The sequence below is a fragment of the Henckelia pumila genome, chromosome 4 (assembly GCF_033568475.1).
Source record: "Henckelia pumila isolate YLH828 chromosome 4, ASM3356847v2, whole genome shotgun sequence".
NCBI classification, from domain to species: domain Eukaryota; kingdom Viridiplantae; phylum Streptophyta; class Magnoliopsida; order Lamiales; family Gesneriaceae; genus Henckelia; species Henckelia pumila.
Genome location: NC_133123.1, coordinates 156,401,441 through 156,423,713, shown reverse-complemented (window position 1 = coordinate 156,423,713; position 22,273 = coordinate 156,401,441). Strand labels below are relative to the sequence as shown.

At 32.7% G+C, this 22,273-nt stretch overlaps 1 protein-coding gene and 1 pseudogene across 1 annotated transcript; one reads left to right on the top strand and one right to left on the bottom strand.

Annotated features, from left to right (window-relative positions):
* Positions 1–3,740: 3,740 nt before the first annotated feature.
* On the top strand, positions 3,741–5,257 carry LOC140867714 (uncharacterized). The gene is made up of 6 exons (XM_073272764.1): positions 3,741–3,827; positions 3,911–4,054; positions 4,138–4,203; positions 4,294–4,750; positions 4,992–5,167; positions 5,232–5,257. The coding sequence occupies exons 1-5, from the start codon at positions 3,750–3,752 to the stop codon at positions 4,994–4,996; spliced, it is 750 nt and encodes a 249-aa protein (XP_073128865.1). The 5' UTR covers positions 3,741–3,749; the 3' UTR covers positions 4,997–5,167; positions 5,232–5,257.
* Positions 5,258–9,140: 3,883 nt separating this feature from the next.
* Positions 9,141–14,014, bottom strand: LOC140862153 (uncharacterized; annotated as a pseudogene).
* Positions 14,015–22,273: the final 8,259 nt, after the last annotated feature.

The window sequence follows — 22,273 nt, the reverse complement described above, 5'->3', positions numbered from 1 at the left end:
ACATTGCTCGAGCTCAACTCAGTCTCAGCTATTCTCACACACCTATTTTTACATATGCATGCACTTAACATCACAGTCAATGGAATACTGAGGTTAAATATAATGTGTGAAAGGCAATTGAGTATTGACCAGCAAATATGCAAAGTGTAAGGTAAAATACATCTTGATTTTTTAAAAAGGATACAAAGTGGAATCATATCGAGCTATGATTCCACTTTGTCACATTCAAACTCGACAATCGTGAGCAGTATTAGTTCAATTGCCATACAGACACTTACTCTTCGGGCGCAAAGGATTATAATCAAGAAAACCAATCTGATTCGATCAAAACCTTTGTTTAAAAAAAACACATGTTATTCAATGGGAACCATTCAATTAGTAGACACAAATTTACACATGATTCAAGCACGTCACCAAATTCAACTCTAGATTCATGTACAACCATTACTATCAAGAAATTTCTTCACGAGTTCATTCCAATGATCACCACTTGAACTAAACATAACAATTTTCTCAAACAATCATACAAACAAGCAACTCAAACATCGCCGCATTTGAAAATCAAAAACAAATATCACAAAAGGAGAATCAAATAATAAATAACAACAAAATAATCAAGCAGCAGCTCCATGGCACACATAATCAAAATCAATCATACAGCTAAATCAAACATCAAATCAGCCGAACCAGAATCGATTCTAAATTCAGCAAAAATAATAACTAAAAAAAAACAGCAAATTCAGAACTGTCATAACCTGATCCACAGCTCTGCCACAAGTGTTCTGCTCTATTTTCCGTAGCCATGTACAGCCCGCAGAACTAGAACCTCGTAGCTGAAAAACTAAGAGGATAAAGTTCAGGTACGTACGTACGTAATATAATCATCGATATTCTTTAATTTAATCATATATCTATCTTTAAAACAATGTTTTTTCAATAATATTTTACTTGATTGTTTGAAGGCAAAAGTTGTAGATTGAGATGGCATAATCAGCTTGATCCAAAGATAAACAAATTAATGATCTTTCAGTGAAGAAGAGGAGCACAGATTAATGGAAGCTCAAACACAATACGGCAACAAATGGGCGCTGATTTCCAGGCTTTTTCCAGGTAGAACAGATAATGCAGTGAAGAATCACTGGCACGTTGTGATGGCCAGGAAAAACAGGGAGCTTTCAAAATCATTATGCATCAAGCTTGGAAAATGGACTTCTCAGTACTCCACAGATCATTACAAAAAGAAATACTGACATGTTAAACTAATTCTATGTCATGATGTTTAGTCCTTTTTTTCAATTTATATTATTATTTTTTACAATATATATGAGCGAAGAGTAATTATACCTGAAGAAACCTTGTACCCGTACAACCTTAGCAATCTAAATCTCATAGCAGTGTCATCGATGTCCTGAACCACAGTGTTTCTTACCCAACAAATCCCTTTATCTGTGCATTGTCTGGAAAACGAAAATACATCATAAAATTAAAGGGTATAAGCAGCATATGGTCAGAGTATATTCAAGTAAATGCATATATGATCGCTGGTCTATATCAATCTATAAATAGTCCTGGTATTCGGGGGTGGATATTCAATAATGTGACATTGGGCACTAAACTTAAGAGGGAAATTGCAAATGAAATAAACTTTTATTTGAGAGTAACAAACAATTGAACTGAGCGCACTAGTCCACCTTTGGTTGAAGCATATTGATATAATAAACTAGAAAGCATGAATTTGATACCAACACAAAATAATGGAATTATAACCATGGATACATTATAATTCAGACACGACATTATATCGATGATGAAAAAGGTACCAGACCTTCAGCGGCTACACTGCATGCTCGCTCAATACACGACACAAATATCGGCATCATCTGATGCAGTTGTTGAGGCTTGCAAACCACAATCTCTGTTGAAATAAAAAGAATTTCAGTGTTAATTATCAAAATTGGTTTAGGGGAATCCTTAAAAAAATGGTTTAGAGGAAAAAAAAATTTAGTATTCTACGATGGAGTGCCGTACAGAAAATTATAAGCGTTCCAAGAAAAAAACTGTATTTATTCAAAATTATTTGATTCTCGAACGAGGCAAACTTTTTTTAAAAAACAAATGCACCACAAGCACCTGGTGTTCGAGTTTAAAAGTTTATTGGAAATCAATTACTCCACCATGTGATACTTGGCTGGCCACCTTCCGAATAAGAACTTTATCAGCACAAACACCACAGATGATCAGCTAACAAAAATTATCTTCCATCTTAATTCTTACCTTTCTATATTCGGTTAATTATAGTTAAATACCCAATCAAAAACTTGATTTTGGGTTCAGTACCCATGTCATAGATTTGGAGATTTAGGTACCTACTACAACAAATAAATTTTTTTTCACTCCCTTGTCTCCTTTTAAATTATTATTATTATTATTTTATCTAGGTTTTTAATTGGAAAATTATTTGCTCTCACTTCTCACGCCCTTCTTCTCTTCTTCTCTTCCCTCATTTTGACAGAATCGCCTGCACCAATTTTCATCATCTTCTCTTATCTCCCAATCTCAGCCAATATTCATCTCTTCTCCCAACATCTAGTATCCACGCTAAACTCACGGGCTTGCAACAGATTTCAAAGCGACGATCTCTCAATCTCGACCAATATTCATCTCTTCTCCCAACATCTAGCATCCACACTAAACTCACGGGCTTGCAATAGATTTCAAATCGCTATCGTCGCTTTGAAATCTGTCAGTCACATGGAAAACGAGCAGAAGCAAAGCAAAAAAGGCAGTGAGTTTCTTCTGATAGTTTTTATCTTCTAATATTTTTATTCAATTTGTCCAACTTTTTATTCAATTTCATCTAGGTTGTTACAAATTTTTCGAAACTGTGGAAACCAATTTTAAAATTGGTGTATGCGAAATTTTGGAAATTTGATTTGTAGTTTTGAGAGTTCAAACTAGATTTATCAATGTTTTGTTTGGATAGAATTAGGTATAGACAACTCAAATAGTTCAAATTAAAAATATTTCCTTCGGTTTATGTTTTCTGTTTTGTTACCGTGAAAATTGTTTATCAAAATCTTATCGTTATGACTTTTGACACACGGTTTTTTTTTTATTTAGAAATAGTACGAGAACGAGTAGGATCCGAGATGAAACGTAGTATCCGTAGGGCATATGAGACACCAAGCCGCTGCTCTGCTGCAGTATTTCGGAGTACAATGGAAGAACTTTCATCTATAATTGAGAGAAGACAACTACAGTGGATAAATGATTCTCCATTCTCAGAATGGTTGAAGATGCCAAAGCTTAGCTTTAGTTGTTTGAAGGTTGAGGCAGTGTTGAGCAGGTTTGACGTTCAATCTTTGTCCTTCAAGTTTGGTGATGGTAATGTATCGGTTCCTTTTAAATCGTCAGAGTTTTCCATTGTTATGGGGTTAAAATATGTTGGACAACCAGTGAATATTGATTTGAAAATGGAATCTTCCTTTGTAACTCGTTATTTTGGGGGTAGTGTAAGCAAGGTAATCCGATCAAGTATTCATTTGAAACTTCTTGAACTAGCACGTAAGAAGAAAAAAAAATATGTCGAGGACTTTGCGAGGATGTTTATCTTGTATTTATTCAATTGTGTGATTTTTCCGGTTGGAAATTATACAAATCCACGATTTATTATGCCATATCTCGATGATCTGGATCATTTCTTTGAATACTCGTGGGGTGATGCTGCGTACCAATTCCTTTGCGAGAACATGGCTGCCCATATCGGTGGTGAACAAGGTGTAGTAGAACGAAAGAAGTATCTAGATGGTTGTTTAGTGGGGTTGATGGTTAGTATTTATTGTCCTTAATACATTGGTCATATATAACATTTCTTCTTGTACATACTTAATCTAAAAATCTTTCAATGTAGGCATGGTTGTATGAGAGTGTACCTTTGTTTGCCATTCAGACAAGTATTAGGAAATTTCCCCGTGTGTTTCGTTGGGCGAAGTGCAAAATTCCTAACAATTCTGATTCTGCCGAAGAATTGTTTAACACAATTACGAGAATGAAGGTCCTATTTGATATGTCATTTTGATATAATATTATCCAAAATAATTATAAGGTTCTAACTTTGCGATTTTATGTTATAAATAGATTGTTCCTATAGTTCCATTCCCTAACGAAAGAGTGTTTGTTGAGGAGATATCTTCCAGCGCTGTGGTACGTGAAGTGATGCGTATTTATACTTTGTCCAATTAATTGTAATGTTCTTAAAGTTTGTTGATGAATTCTGTGATTGATTTGTTATAGGTAATGTCAACAACGAATGAGTATATTTTGAAAACAGATGTCACTCGTTTGGAGAAGATTGTTAGGGAACAGTCTTCTGAGATTGAGAATTTGAAACGCAGATACGGTTCGAAAAGTGGTGCTGGAAAAATTAGTAGTCAAAAAAATTCTGGTGGTAAGGATTTTGATGGCAATTTCAATGACTTATATAGTGTGCAGATTGAGACACAAGTTCCAAAAATTCATGAAAATGTGAATGATGTTGCTGATGAAATGGAGGATGGATTTGAAAAGTTAGATGAGAAGGAAGGTGATAAAATGCAAGTAGAAAATGAAGTTGAGAATGAACCAAAGAAGATAGTTGATGATGTGATTGTGGATTCTATTAAAATGACCTCAAAGGATGATGGAGAAGCCTCCGGTCGAAATATTGATGATCGTGTTTCAAAATTGCTGGTTGACGAGAGCGATGCTGCAAGTGGATTTGATCCTAAGAAGATTGTAAACATAAGAAAGAAAGTGGAGCGCGCGAGTAGGAGTAACAAGGAGAGTTGGTTGAATGTGCCGAGAAGAGTTTCAAAACGATTGAGAGAGAAATCTAGTAGTTTGGTTGGTAGTACGACAGAGGTAATAGTAATATATTACGTATAGTTGTTTATTTTCTTTATTTGATATGTGACTTATATTGCTTCTATTTAAATTATTGTGTGTTTCATTAGGATGACTACCTCGTAGATCTTGATCGTGTTGTTGAGCAGGTGACACTAGATGTTGGACAGGTGGTGGAGGATCCTTTGCAAGTATACAAGGGTCGGACAGATTTTTGTGGACACGATTTAGTGACTGATTCAGAGAGAAAAGCCATTACTTCTTTTCTTTCACGGGAAAAATTGGAGTAAGTCATCATGTTTATTACATTGTATATTTTAACTAGTGCACTGAATTTTTTTTTTACACAGTTGTGTGGTGTGGAATGACTCATACCTATCAGTGGAAGGACCTCAATTATGTGATCTGTTGTTTGGCAATGATGTCCGGGGAGAGATAATAGAATGCTACCTGAAAATTTTGTGCCGCTCCAATAACCACGACATCCCCATTTATACGGTTCAACCTTGGGTTCAGGTTTGTATGGCTACCTTTGTAATTAACCGTATTTCATCCACTGTTCTTCTATTTATGTATTTAAGTATTAAAATTGATTGTTGAAAATTTAAATATTTTTTGTAGCGTGATTTATTAAAAGTACTTGGTGAGCATTACAAGAACAAATCACTTGAGGATCATCAATACGTGGACTTCCTCTCGAAGTGTACGAAGAGTACTGTGGTGAAGTTACACGATCTAAATAAGGAAGTAATGATGATATGCAGATATGTATTATTCCCTATTGGTGTGAGATCCCATTGGTTTTTGCTTGTGTGGAATAATGAAAAAAAGGAATTTGTGGTGAGGAACTCAATAGATAGCTCATATGACAAGACAAGTGCGAGACAGTTTGTAAGTCTTTCATTATTGTACCTCCCTCATTATGTGATGCAATTAGGTCACTATTACAATAATTCGATTTGTGTCCAGGTTGAATTTCTATTAGGATACTTGAGGTTGTTCAAGGACCTTGACCTTTCCAATTGCACCGTGGGATTCCCAAAGTGTAGAGTCCAAGGGCCTAATCCCGATTGTGGTGTGTTTACTTGCCTATGGGCAAAGTGCTATGCTCGTGATGACCCGTTTACATGGAATCATCAGACTGATTGCAAAATAGACGGTATAAGGGCATACGTTGCTGCAGCCATCCTAAGTGACGAATATGGTTTGAGTAAAATGAGTTGACAGAAATGATAATGGAGTGGACAATGATTTTTGTTAGTGTATTTGGTAGTTTGGTTGAACATACTGGTGCTTATTACACCATAAGTATTTTTGGTGTATTGAACGGATGCATAACTGTGTTGTTGATGAATTTGGTACTGTATCAGGGAAGTAAAAACGTTTTTTACTTGATTTGCTACATAGTGTACTACTTATCTATGAAACTGATACTGCAAATAGGCTATGTTATGCTTCATGTTTCTTCTACTGTATTACTCCAATCGTCTATATTATGTTTCTTTTATCAATGTATGGATAATGTACCACATTTAACCAATGCTTATACCACACTCAGGCATTATTGTACTTTATTTGCAAGGGCTTGTACTAAATATCAATAAAGTTTGTACTGTTTTTTTGCCAATGCACCAGCACCACAATGGAAAACATTTATGGACAATGTACCACATTTAACCAATTCTTATACCACACTCAGGAATTATTGTACTTTATTTGCAAGGGCTTGTACTACATATCAATAAAGTTTGTACTGTTTTTTTGCCAATGCACCAGCACCACAATGGAAAACATTTATGGACGATGTACCACATTTAACCAATGCTTATACCACAATCAGGCATTATTGTACTTTATTTGCAAGCTCTTGTACTACATATCAATATAATTTGTACTGCATTTTTGACAATGCACCAGCACCACAATGGAAAATATTTACGGACGATGTACCACATTTAACCAATTCTTATACCACACTCAGGCATTATTGTACTTTATTTGCAAGGGCTTGTACTACATATCAATAAAGTTTGTACTGTTTTTTTGCCAATGCACCAGCACCACAATGGAAAACATTTATGGACGATGTACCACATTTAACCAATGTTTATACCACAATCAGGCATTATTGTACTTTATTTGCAAGCTCTTGTACTACATATCAATATAATTTGTACTGCATTTTTGACAATGCACCAGCACCACAATGAAAAATATTTACGGACGATGTACCACATTTAACCAATTCTTATACCACACCAGGCATTATTGTACTTTATTTGCAAGGGCTTGTACTACATATCAATAAAGTTTGTACTGTTTTTTTGCCAATGCACCAGCACCACAATGGAAAACATTTATGGACGATGTACCACATTTAACCAATGCTTATACCACACTCAGGCATTATTGTACTTTATTTGCAAGGGCTTGTACTACATATCAATAAAGTTTGTACTGCTATTTTTACAATGCACCAGCACCACAATGGAAAACATTTATGGACGATGTACCACATTTAACCAATTCTTATACCACACCCAGACATTATTGTACTTTATTTGCAAGGGCTTGTACTACATATCAATAAAATTTGTACTGTTTTTTTGACAATGCACCAGCACCACAATGGAAAACATTTATGGATGATGTACCACATTTAACCAATTCTTATACCACACTCAGGCATTATTGTAATTTATTTGCAAGGTCTTGTACTACATATCAATAACATTTGTACTGCTTTTTTGCCAATGCACCAGCACCACAATGGAAAACATTTATGGACAATGTACAAAATATTACGAAGTAGCATACCACAATAAGGCATTATACCAAATTTTACAAAGGATCAAACCATAATAAGACAATATTATACTTCATTAGAATGCATAAACATGTGATAGTCATGATTGATACTACAATATTAGACATTTTATAAGTAAACATGTGTTAAATAACATTGATGTTACAAATTTTGGACAATGGATACATAGATAAGATTGTTTTAACCATAAATATTACAAACATATACAATGATCGAATACATATGCATGTGTTTGGTAATCATCATATATGCAAATAAATTAGAAATTAAAATGCATAAACATGTGATAATCATGTGTTAATCATGTGGTACATCATCCGCAAATGTTTTTCATTGTGGTGATGGTGCATTGTCAAAAATGCAGTACAAAATATATTTATATGTAGTACAAGACCTTGCAAATAAAGTACAATAATGCCTGATTGTGGTATAAGCATTGGTTAAATGTGGTACATCGTCCATAAATGTTTTCCATTGTGGTGCTGGTGCATTGGCAAAAAAACAGTACAAACTTTATTGATATGTAGTACAAGCCCTTGCAAATAAAGTACAATAATGCCTGAGTGTGGTATAAGAATTGGTTAAATGTGGTACATCGTCCATAAATGTTTTCCATTGTGGTGCTGGTGCATTGGCAAAAAAACAGTACAAACTTTATTGATATGTAGTACAAGCATTTGCAAATAAAGTACAATAATTTGTTTTAATGTGGTATACTACTTAGTAATATTTGGTACATCTTCAATACATGTTTTCATTGTGGTGTTGATGCATTGTCAGAAAGGCAGTATCATTTATATTGATCCGTAGTACGTGTTCTTAAAAATTAAATATAATTTGTCCTGATTGTGGTATTCTGTTTAGTACAATGTAGTACATTGTCCACACGTTTTCCATTTTGGTGTTGGTGCATCGTCAAAATGGTAGTACCAAGTATATTGATCTGTAGTACATCAGCTTCCAAATTAAGTATAATAGTGTCTATTTGCAGTATAAGTTACATAGATAAGTAGTACACTATGTAGCAAATGAAATAAAAAGTGTTCTTATATCCATGATACAGTACCAACTTCATCAACATTACCAAATAGAATATCAACTTCACCAAAACTACCAAATACACTACCAACTTCACCAACACAGTTATGCATTCGATCAATACACCAAAAATAATTGTGGTATAATAAGCACCAATATGTGCTACATATTCATTACATTTAACATGCAAACAACAAAAGGTATATCAAGACATATGATTACCCAAAATATATAATCTATAGCGTATGAGTGCTGACAAAAATAGCCCTATCTAGCAACTATATTTCTTCTTTGCATGTCTTGTGATTGTAACAAAAAAATAGCCCATCTACATAATATATCGCTTCTTTGCATGTTCTGTGATTCTGGCCAACAAAAACAGCCCATCCACATACTATATTGCTTCCTTGCATTTTCTACGGTTATGCCCTGGTTTGTGACACCGTGCGCATTTGGTAACACGTTTCTTTACTTGAGACGGGAATCTTTGTGTCCTTCTACGTCCTGGCTGCGATCGGACATCCGGAGGTCTAATTATATCGCCATTAGAATGTGGTAAATCAGCATTGAAATCAAATGTAGGGATTGGATTGACAACTGCCGCATAAGCTCTCCGATAATTTTCAACTTTGTAGCAAGAGTCACAAAAGTCATATATTGACAAACCCTTTGACTCAATAGCAGCACAAGCATGGTTACAAGGGATCCCATTAATTTTCCAGATTCTACATGAGCAACTCCAGTTTCCCAGATCCACTGCACAACTTTTATCACCATCCAAAACCTCAAAAAGCAATGAACTAGACCTATCAACCTTTCGAGATTTAGTGTAGTTTTGTAACAAACTACTTTCTGGCTTAGGAGATAGGATTCCAACCATTAGGAGAGACGACTCTCGTCTTTTATTCATCATGCTCATTATTTGTAACCGTATTGTATCAATCATGGATACAATTGGCAAATACCTTGCGGGTTTAACCCAACTATTCCAACATTCTGCTTGATTGTTGTTGATTATGACCCATCTTTTTCCAGAAAATAAGCAATTTTCCCAATTCTCGGGTTCTGAATTTTTAATAAATTCTTCTGCAAGAGGCATTGACTGGATTATACTAGTAATATGAACAATAAACTCACTCTCAGTTGCCGCGTATGCTGCTTTGTGGAATATAGATTCCCAATACTTTTTGTTGTGCAATGGATACTTCTTCAAAATCTAAAATTTAAATAAAACAATATTAAAAATCTCGCATACAAAAAATATTATTTAAAATAAAATGAACTACTATAGCACTTACCCGCGTACGAAAATTATCCACCAAGTGTCGTAGACAATATGCATGGTGACTACCGGCGAATATATTGGGGATTGCCTTAACAAGACCACTATGTCTATCAGAAAAAAAAAAGTGAACTGTGAGAAAACTACACAATTTTGCATTGTCAAGACTCCCCTCAGTTTCAAACAGAACCATTCCCAGTTAGCATCATTCTCAGCCTCCACAACCGCAAATGCTAAAGTGAATAGGTCATCATTAGCATCTTTTGTCACAGCACTTAGTATGCAACCTTTGAATTTATTTTTTATATGTGTTCCATCTAAAAAAATCAACGGTCTGCATCCCTTAACAAATCCAACAATACATGCATGTAAAGATATAAAAAGTCGTCGAAATTTGTTCATTTCATCAACCTCACAATCAGCCCAACTACCAGGATTTGTTTGTTTCAAAGCATCACAATACCACCTCAATTTATCAAAACATCCTTTCTCTGTCCCATAAAGTTGATGCATTGCTATTTCTTTCCCCATCCATGTTGTATGGTACTTCAATTCAACGTCATATTCCCTATGAATATCTCTTACAATTGCGGACGGTCGGTATGATGGTTCTCCTCTCAATTTATCTTTAATGATATTCGCCACCCAAACAGAATCAGCCTTTGGATGGCCTCTGCTCCGAAGATTTGCCTCTTCACATACGTGCTGAAGACAACATTTTCTAATTCCAAACGTTCCATCTGCCTTATATTTGGATGCATATATTTTTCATGCACAACCACTGACATTACAAACAACGAAGACCTTTTGTTGGTCATTTTTCTCATACACGAACGATCTCATGGTAGCAATAGCATAGTTTTTAAGAACCTTTCGAAACTCATCAGCATTTTTAAAATTTTGCCCCTCTCCACGAATCAAATGACTCCAAGCATCAATGGAGTTACTTTGTAGAACCATTTCATATTGAGATGCACTCGAAGAACCATTATCCGCATCAAACTCATTCCTTAATTAAAGAAAAACAACAATAAAATATTTCAGTAAATCACTTGAAATACCAACATCCATATCTTAAATAAAATGTACTTACTAACTGTATGAATAAATTAAAGGTAAATTGGAATATTTATTTCTATCGTTCGGGTGTAGCACAACTAAAAACATAGAAAGACATGAATTACCTCAGAATATTCTTGTCACTTGAAATAATTTCTTCTTTTCGGATTGCTATCATGTCAATGATGTTTACTTTCATGTAGACAAACAATCGGATCATATTACTAACATCTTGATCTTCATTCAATGTCACATATAACTTTCGGTGAGGTGCAAGATATTGTAAGAAGGTTGAAGAAGGATTGATTTGATCACATTTTTTGCCAAGTTGCAAATACATCTGCATTAGACTCATATCCTCCTCTATTGTAAAGATAAACAAATTCTTACTGTAAGAACAACTTCCTAGCAGCATCATACCACCTTCACTATTGACTCCACTATCTTCAGACAAAAAAAAAAAGTGTTATGTAAGCTCAACATTTGTCTAGTTTCAAAAAAAAATTTACTTTGGGGATTTTCTCAAACCTACTGGAAAATGAAATTTACTTTGGGATTTTCTCAAACTTACTTGAAAATTAACAATGACAATCATCCATTTAATATAGTTTAAAATCGATAACATTACCAAATTCAAAACAGTAACGAACACAAGAATGAAAAATATACAAATAAAATCAAGATCAAAATAATGTAACACAAATTGCATTAAAAAATAGGACAAAGGCGACAAACAGAACAGAAAAGCCCACTTCCTCGTTTTCTTAAGTTCGGATCTCTTCTTCCTGTCGTCGCCCCTTGCAAAACTTTTCAATAGCTGTCGCAGGCCAGTGATTCTTACGCCCCATGGGTTTTGCTATGGTTTCCTACATTGAGGAGAATAAATGGAAATATATTGATAGAATCTGAGGAGAGAAAGAGAGAAAGATAGATGAGTTATTTGGTTATGGCTTCTCTTCCGTTGGTAGGCTTCAGCGATGAGATGGATGGATGAGTTTTTTGGTTAGGGCCCGATGCATTAGAGATTGGGGGAGGAAGATGACGAAGTGAGAGAGAGAGAATACAATATTTACATATAATAATGAATAAATAAAAAAAAGGGAACAAAAAGCTAAAAAAAGTCAATAGGGAGTTAGAAATAAATTTTGTAATGCATTAGGAAGTCAAAACTAAATTTGTCTGACATTGGTACTGAATCAAAAATTAAGTTTTGGATTGGGGATTTAACTCCAAGTCCCCCTTCTATATTTAACACACTCATGAGCGACAATGATAAATAATTAGAAGGTGGAGACACTTGGATTGGTAAATCAGAGTTAGGTGTCAGCAGCGACTTGAGCCAATGACGTCCCCACATCCTTGCGACATCAAGAGGAAGCCATCTGAAACAGGTTATACTATCACCCGGTGTTGCACATAAACAAGTACTTAAGCCAATATTGACAAGACATATCCAAATTTCAGTACCTGTTGCATTTAATCCATGGTGTGATTGTATCGATAATTATCCAGTTCCGGTCGAACTCGGATTATGATTTGAATATTACTGGTGAAACTTGAATATACTCTCTGTTATGTGTGTTGTCTCTTAGATCTCTGACAATAACATTCCAACAAACAACGTTTGAATGATGTCTTGTACATTATAGTTCAAATTTGGAGATGAGGCCATGCTAAATATTTGAGTTATGTTATATTTACAATAAATGTTATATATGGTTATACTAAACTACCCAAAATCAGTACTAATGGAAAGATATTTTTGTCGAGATATCTATATATTCAAAGATATTATTTAACTGTGTATGTATCTAACATTTTTTTTCTAAATATTTTGTTCATTAAATTAAACTCCACATGAATTTCGCTATTTCCTGTTGGTTGCATCAGAATTTTGGGAAAACAGCGCACGAGAACTCCAAATTTTAACCAATGCATTGGAAATCACTATAACTCAAGAATTTCCACACACGTGTAAAGGATTTAAAATAATGAATTAGGTATTCTTCATTTTAAATCAATTCAAACAAGATCTTAATAAAATTTCTATATTAAATGGCAGGAACTCAGTGGACCTTGTACCCTTTAAGGTCAGACTCTGCCAAATCCAGAACTTCGAACCTCCAACCTTTCTGCAGCGAGTACTTCTCATACCTGATTAAGATCAACAAAAAGTCAGAATGCTAAAAAGAAACACTTAATATGTAACACAAGTTATAGAAATAGCTCCAACATCTTGAATACGTCCATGGCAAACAAAGAGGCCTCTTCTCCTCCAGTTCCTGAAACAAATCACGCCAAGAATGTCAATAATAGATTTCCACCTTAAAGGACAAAAATAACCATAAAGCTCGTGAAGTAAATATGCAGGCCCTGGGCTAGTGGTGGGATTTTCTACCTACTCAGACTTCCAATATGCAGTCACGCTCATCTGCGTCATCCTTAGGTAGCAAGGACTTGAGCAACAAATACTGGAGCCACTTTTGTTCTTTTGATAGTTGCCCCAATTCTTGAGAAGCCATTTATTTCATGTCTCTGTCATCCTGACTTTCAACATTCATCAACTTCAGCCCGTCGATATCCTTTTCAAAAAAAAAGGAACCATCAAGCCATATGCTGGCAGCGATTAACAATCGCAGTGAGACTGAGTGAGATAATTACCCTGCTCACGGTTCTCAACTGATTTATCAAATCAACTGAATCTCGGAGCTTCTTCAGCTCCTTATTGGCGTTTGTATACTTTTCGGGCAATGCATCTGGCTATCTTTTCAGACGAGTTAAAAAAAAAAAGATCTTCCCCAAACAGAATGTAAGTGGGTACAAAAAAATGCTCAAAATTTAATTACCTGATTGACTATGCTCTGAAAATAAGCATGACGGGTTTCGATGGCAAATAATTTATGTTCCATGATCTGAATTAAATTCTGAGAAAGTTGATGCGGTGGTTCCGAAACAGTATGCGCCGCCAGGGAAGAGGTGGAGTAAGAAGAAAAGGGTGTTGGTTGGTTGAATAACGGAATTGAACTCCACCAAAACTTGTTAGAGACTGATTCAGCCGCTTAAAAAACCACTCGACATACCAAAATTTCAATTCAAAATCAAATAACAGCAGATCCATAAATAAGAAACACCAAAATGTTGCTAAAAAGTCGCATTCTTTATTCCAAAAAAAAATCACAAAACTCTAATAAAGAGAGCTCGGAAGAGAAGTCTAGAATTTGAGGCCTCCCAAGAACCGCAAACCAAATTTTACATCCAAACAAACAAGAATTCAGCCCAATACATACCCACCAGAACACCACCACCACCGACAAAAAAATTACCTACCAGTCTCAGATTTCGAAGAAAAAAGATGAAAAACAAAAATTATGGGAGAAACTTCAAATATCAAATGGCGAGGAGAGGAGCAGACATAATTAAGGAGAGGACTGTACTACAAAGTCACGAAGATCTCCAGCCTGTTTCCGACGGTGTACGTGCAGTGAGGGTGGCAGATTGGGGATGGGGTTAGGGTTTGACGGGAAATTGTTTGAGATTGAATAGAAGAAGAGGAAGGTTGTGTTTTGTTTTTTTTTTATATTCAGTTTAATTTATTAAAAAAAAAATCCAAACACAAAAGTTTTACACAATGGTTTATTAAAATTGTTGTCTTTGACTTTAAAAAAAAACAAAAAAAGACAACGGTTAAACAAAACCCGTTGTCGTAGAACTCCAAAAGCACGCATATAGACGACGGTTTTAAAAACCATTGTGGGAGATCCTAAAAAACACGCACATAGACAACGGTTGATTAAAACCGTTGTCGTAGGCCTAAAAAACCCGCTCATAGACAACGGTTTTTTAAAACTGTTGTCTTTGACACATATAAGACAACGGTTTTTTAAACACCGTTGTTGTTTTTAATGAAAATATGGCCAACGACAACGGTTTTTGTAAAAACCGTTGTTAAAGGCTAAAAGACAACAATTTGTGTATAAAACCGTTGTCTTTTTAGTGTGGTTAATTAACATATTTGTTGTAGTGATATAGAATTGTGGTTGACAACCACAGTGCCTTGAGAAAAAAATGTAGTCATATTATAGGCTAAACTCCAAAGAACTCATTTTTATTATAGGTAAAAAAAATTGCCGGATTATTCCACTTCCAAGGATATTAAATATAATATAATTTATTATATATTCATTTTTTTGAACAAATCACTTTTCCATATCTCTTAAATTACTAAATGTAAATAATGTATATTATGCAACGGATCTCCATAAATATAGATGACTGTTCAAATTTGTAATCTGATCAATTTAATGTATCAATTCGTTTATATTTCATTATTTATTAATCTAATTACCTAATAATACTTTAAGAAATAATTGCAATAGTTTATTTTAACACACTAAAATATTATGAATTAAGCAAACGAGAAAATGGAGTAGGACACATTTTCCATTAACGACAAGCAAAACAATTGGTGAAGAAAAACAACCTACAAAAGTAAGGACCGACTAGCCATTGTACACCGCGTATCTTCAGAAAATTGGTGAAGAGATGCAACGCCTAACAAATTGCTGTCAAAACAGAATAAAGCAAGGAACAAGAGAAAAATAATATAATACCAACAAAATGCTAGAAAGGAACAAACAAAACAATTATCAAAATCCCCCTAAGAAATACCAAACTCTACGAAAATTATTACCAATGAAACAATTAATTAAACAATAGAAGAACACCTGGACAAGAACCCAGACAGGTCTTCGGTGGCCAAATTCGAAGACAAAAGAGAACCAGTGAGAAAGTAAGACCGAGAAGAAACCAAAATGAATAGGAAGAATATTACTCTTGAAGCAATTCAACGGACACAAAGCAATTACGGAAAACAATGCAAGCACTTCAACCATCGGGTTAATTAATTAATAATGAGGGAGTAGAGTAATTAATATTAATAATTTATGGGAAATTGGATAATGAGAGAGTGAACTGTGAAGTAAGTATTAATAATTAATAAATAATTAGTGAAGAAGAGGGCATTTAGGAGAATTCACAAATAAAACTCATATATTTATTATGAGTAAAAATTATTTTTGTGCATGAACTATTGATAAAATGTCAAATTGGTACATGAACTATTGAAATTGGTTTAATTGGTACATGATCAAACTCAAAAATCAATTTTGCCCTCTACTTAAATTGCTTTTAAGTTGAATATTGTTATTAAATTGATTAATTGAACTACATACATATTTTTGTCTTTTAAATTATTATATTAATTATAATTGTAAATATAAATTCATATTTACTAATTACTATACTATAAAAAGAAGATTATATATCATGTATACAGAAAAGTATTCAATGTAAAATTTGTAGATCATAAATGAAAAGACACACACATATATATCATTTTTATTTTGATTAATATAAATAATAATATTATAACATAGATAAACCTAAAAATATATTTTATTATATATTTTTAATATATATTATTTTTGAATATATAATTTATCAATCATTATATAAATGTGTATGTACATGTTTGTATTAATTAATATTTACAATGTTTCGTACAATAAGTATGATCCCTTGTTTATAATATAAAATTTAAATAAATATAAATTTATTCTTATAATTCTATTAGTAAAATAATTTTGAAAAATAAAATGTGTATCTATTTTAATTTAACAAAAATATTAGACTTTAAAATAATGTAGATAAAGGATAAAATTGACTTTATAAATTGATTGTATACCAATTAAACCATTTTCAGTAGTTCATGTACCAATTTAACATTTTATCAATAGTTCGTGTATCAAAATGAATTTTACTCTATTTATTATAGGGGTTATAGATTATAGATTATAGATTATGGAATATAGATGTGTTTAATTTGTTCCCTTGGATGACACCAAAAATCCCATTTGAAATAGAAAAGCTTATTTTAAACAATTGTCAGAGAATCCACTTGTATTGGTTGCAATAAAATAACAAACACAAAAATTACTGTGAGATGATTGCCGAAGTAAGAACTCTACAAAGGAATCCTCTCTCTGATTCCAACGGGTATGAAGAAGTAAAATTCTGGTACTAATTTTGGCGCAGCACTGTAGGCTGTAGCTGCGCCATCATTTTTTTTAAAAAAAAAATAAATTTGTTACTTGTTTATGTTAATTAAATTTATTTTTATCTTTTAAGCAATTAATAAACAATTAAATTTGTCAACTCGTTTATAGATAAAATAACCGTATTATATTATTAAGTAATTGTGTAAATTTAATAAATTTAATTACGTTAACGAAAAAAAAATATTAATTTTTTTGCAAAATGGTAGAAAAAATTAATTAAATATTAATATATTTATTTTATATTATTTATTTAATTTAATTTAGATAATAGTAAAATAATTAAACATTATATTAATATATTGATTTGCATTTGTATTTTTGTGAAATTAAATATTGTAGCTAAATTAAAAAAAGTAGAGAATATTATAGGAATATTCTTTTTAAAGTAAAATTTAAAATATATGGATTGGAGATGAGTTTTGTATTTGACGCAGAAATTAACTATTTTTTTATGCAAAACTTGCGCTAAAGTGGTACAATGGGTTGGAGATGGCCTAAATATCAATGACACTGTCTGTCAAAACATGTAATTATATTATTATTACCATTGTTATTATTTAGAAGGATGAAGATGAGTTTTGTATTTGACGCAGAAATTAACTATTTTTTTATGCAAAACTTGCGCTAAAGTGGTACAATGGGTTGGAGATGGCCTAAATATCAATGACACTGTCTGTCAAAACATGTAATTATATTATTATTACCATTGTTATTATTTAGAAGGATGAATTGAATTGTGTATTGTCTAGTTACATTGTTCTTATGTTTAATTTATTGTTTTAAGTTGGTGTTTAATTTGTGTTTGATTTATTGTGTATGCTAAATATGTGTTCAAGTTTTTAATTCATTGTGTTTGATTTATTATATTTATTTTTTAGATTATTATTTTTTAATTTATTGTGTTTATTTTGTGTTTAATTTATATTCCAATTAATATTATATTACCTTTAAAAAGAATTTGTGTTTGATTTATTTTATTAGCTAAATATGTGTTTAAATGTTTAATTTATTGTGTTTAGTTTTTAGATTATCATTTTTAAATTGATTTTGTGTTTAATTTATTATTCTAATATTACTTTTAAAAGGCTGATTTTTTGTGTTTGTTTTCAATATTATTATTATTATTATTATTAATTTACTTTTGTGTTTATTTTGAGTTTATTTATTGTGTTCAATTTATTGAGTGCGCTAAATTTATTGGGTTGATTAATTGTGTTTACTTCATTTGACATTTGACGCCAAAAAGCAAAGTAGCAAACAAAGATTAGTTTTGTGTTTTTGATTGATTGAGTAGCATATAAATATAGTCTAATATTCTATTAAAAAAATTTGAGTTAAATTGTATATTGTTCATATTACCCTTGTATTCGTACTACGAGTTATTTGTGTTGGGTTAAAAAACGCAAGTAATCTTGATTTCGGTAGATCAAAAGTTGAAAGTTTTGAGAAACAGAAACTCAAATTTACTCGAGCTGAAAATTTAGCACAATTCATTTTTTAAACATATCTCATAGTTCGATGATCCAAATGACTAGGCTCAAAGACAGTTGAAAAGCCGACTAAAATATCTACAAGTCGTATTTTATATCAGATCAGTTAGTTCGGATGTTATCCATGCTAAACGATGGTCGCAAGAGTAAGATGATGTAATTAATACAGTGACCAGATCAAGAAGATCAGCTCTGGTATGTTGGTCATATCTTCCAGCTCGGTGATCTAAATGAAACGATTCAATATCCATTTCAATTATAAGACAATGATTTACAAATTATATTTACAAGTCAAAGTCTGAATTGGATATTAAGAAGCTGAAAAATAACATTGAAGTTTCTACTTTTGCATTTAAATTCACCTTAATTAGTTGATTTCTGGCACAGCTGAGTTTTTTGATCATATCTTTCTCGTATGAACTCAAAATCAAGTGATTATTGATTCTTTGGAAATATTAGACAAAATGCTACAAGTTTTGTATTCATAATAACATTGCCCAGATATCAGCGAATCAAGAGCTTCAGTCAAGTAAGATAACAAATTGACTTTGATCAACCCAGACCAACTCAACTTGTACCAGACCAGTTCGAATGAACCAGATGAGTTCGAACATACCATATCAATATTGAACCAGACCAGATCAATTTGAATGATCAGCTCAAGATTGGACCAGACCAGATCGATCAAACCAGCTCAGTCAAAGCAGTTCGATGAATAGTAAAATCAGCTCAAATCAAAAAAATTCAGAAACTCAAATATGATTATTTCAACATCAGAAATCGTACAAAAACTTCCAAACGGTCATATTATTGATTCTAACATTGATATCATTCTAAGAGATAATAAATACAACACTTTGAAGATCATTTACAAGCTTTTGAATATGATTAAAACCATTGACAGATTATAGAATAAAAACAAGCTAAAATGACAGCAAACCCAAGAAAGTGAGGTGTAAATAATAATAAGAGAAATTTGCTTTCAAAGTTAAATACTCCACATTAATCAAGTTTGTAGAACATTTTTCTATGTTCAAGTGTTGAAGAATGCATCATTTGAAGAGAGCTCACTCACTCACACAAAACAAAAACAAAAAACAAAAGAAGGATATATTTATATATATATATATATATATATATATATATATATATATATATATATATATATATATATATTGATAATTTTCATCCTTAGATGCATTATTGGGGTGAAATTTTTCCTAAATTTTTTTTCTTCTCGACTAAAATTTTTTAAAAATAGTATTACACAATTAAAAAATCACTAAATTCCCTTATTTAACCATCCTTTTCAATTCACTACTTTCTTTGAGAAAATAAATAATTAAGAGCTAAAATAATGAAATTCATATATATATATATATATATATATCATATATAAGCCTATAATTTTTTATTTAAGCAAAGAAAAGAAAAGAAAAAAAGAAAACCTCCTGTTTTTGTTTAAGAAATTGAACAAAAGTAAATAAATATAATTTTTATTTTAAATTAAATTAATAAAAATTTCAAGAAAATTATATATTTAATTATTTATCACTAATATTCTTCGTTTTGTTTTAAAATATTGGATCATTAACGAAAATTAAAAAATATCAATCGAGTTGTGGTTATTCGTACTTTAGTTATTTGCGATGCCGGAGAAATTTTTTGTTAATTCCAAATTAGGTAAGTGACACGAAGAGAAATTGTTAATATTTTATTAGACGGTAACATTATTTGTTTGTTTAAAGTTTTTTTTTTTTTTTGAATAAATTGTTTGTTTAAAGTTTAAACTAGTAAGAATTCAAAACAGAGGAGGAAGTTCTCTACTTAAATTTAAAAAACACAGGGATCTATATAGATTTTTTTCTATATATGCATGTTACATCTGCAGTATTTTTCTAGCTCTTCGGTTAGCTATGACAAAATTTTAACTCTTAAATCATCAATATTAATACATGATGTCAACTTACAAAAATGTGAAGGATCGATCCACATATATAATCTAATGTTATTCGAATATGAGAAAAATTATTTTAGATGGAAGATAGATTAACTCGTCGTATATGATCATTTAATTTTTTTTTCATGAGGTTTATGCTCTTTTGGTTTTCACAAATGAAATTTCCCCACTCTAAGGCTTGATTTATGATATTTTTGTTGAAGTATGCTTCTATCAGATTGAATGGGTATAGAGAAGAGATCGGATCGAATAGTATAGATCAGATGAACTCGGTGATCAGATGAGTTTATGGCCAGATCAAATACTGGGATCAGATCGAAGTGATGGTCAGATGAGTTTTCGGATGAGTTCATGCAGATAGATTGCTCGAGTATTGTGACTTGATTAAGAAGTCAGATGAAGTGTCCGAGAAAGCTATACGCTTGCAGGCAGATCGATGCAGATCGAAATACGAGGGCAGATCAGACTGATGAATGAAAGCTTATTAGGCTGGATCATGTTGACTTTATATTTGGGTCGTAAGTTACTGTTGACCTAAAGCCCAAGATGAAAGTTGGTCTAATTCTCTATATAAGCAGATGGAAGCTGGCCGCAACGAGAATAACAGAAAATCAAAATTCTTCAGAATATATTGTGAGAGAAGAAGGAGAGATTTCGGAGGAGAAAACTAAGCGTAGATTGTGATGGGTAGATTCAAGGCTTTAAGCTTGAATTGTGTCTGTATCTAGCTTGATAGTTTGTCTGAGTCCATCTCTGTAATAAGTTCTGTTCTTGAGCTTGGGTTGTTCTGTTGGTGATTAATAAAAGTGTGTGTTGCTCTCCCGTGGACGTAGGCAAATTCATTGTCTAACCACGTAAATACTTGCGTTGTTTATTGCTTTCGCGTGAGTGTGTGAGTTTGATCTGTGTGCGTTGGTTTTATCTGTTCTGGGATTGTGTTGTTGTTCTTGTGTGTTCGTCTGCTTGGTGAATTCTCGATAACCAAATTTTGGATTGATTCCTAACAAGTGGCGCCGTCTGTGGAAAACTAAGCAAAGATGGTGGGATCAATGAAGTTTGATATTGAGAAGTTTACGGGCAAGAACGATTTCTCGCTCTGGAGAATTAAGATACGTGCAATCCTGATACAACAAGGATTGGTGGAGGCTCTTAAGAAGAAGGAGGAGATATTCGATGAGATAAAGAACAAGGATGAATTGCTCGAGAAAGCACACAGTGCAATTATTCTCTGTCTGGGTGATAGACCTCTTCGGGAGGTGGCCAAAGAAGAATCTACAGCGGCGGTGTGGCTTAAACTCGAAAATTTATACATGACGAAATCCCTGGCTAATCGTCTGTACATGAAACAGAGATTGTATTCATTTGTGATTAAGGATGAGAAGAACCTTAAAGACCAGATCGAAGAATTCACCAAGATATTGGATGAATTGGAGAATATTGAAGTAAAGCTTGAGGATGAAGATCGGGCTTTGATACTTCTGAATGCTCCTCCAAAAGCATATGAAAATTTCAGGGATGCTTTGCTATATGGAAGAGAACAGACGATAACATTGGAAGAAGTTATGTCTGCTATTCAATCCAAGGAACTTCACAGAAAATCGAACACAAACACTGAATCAC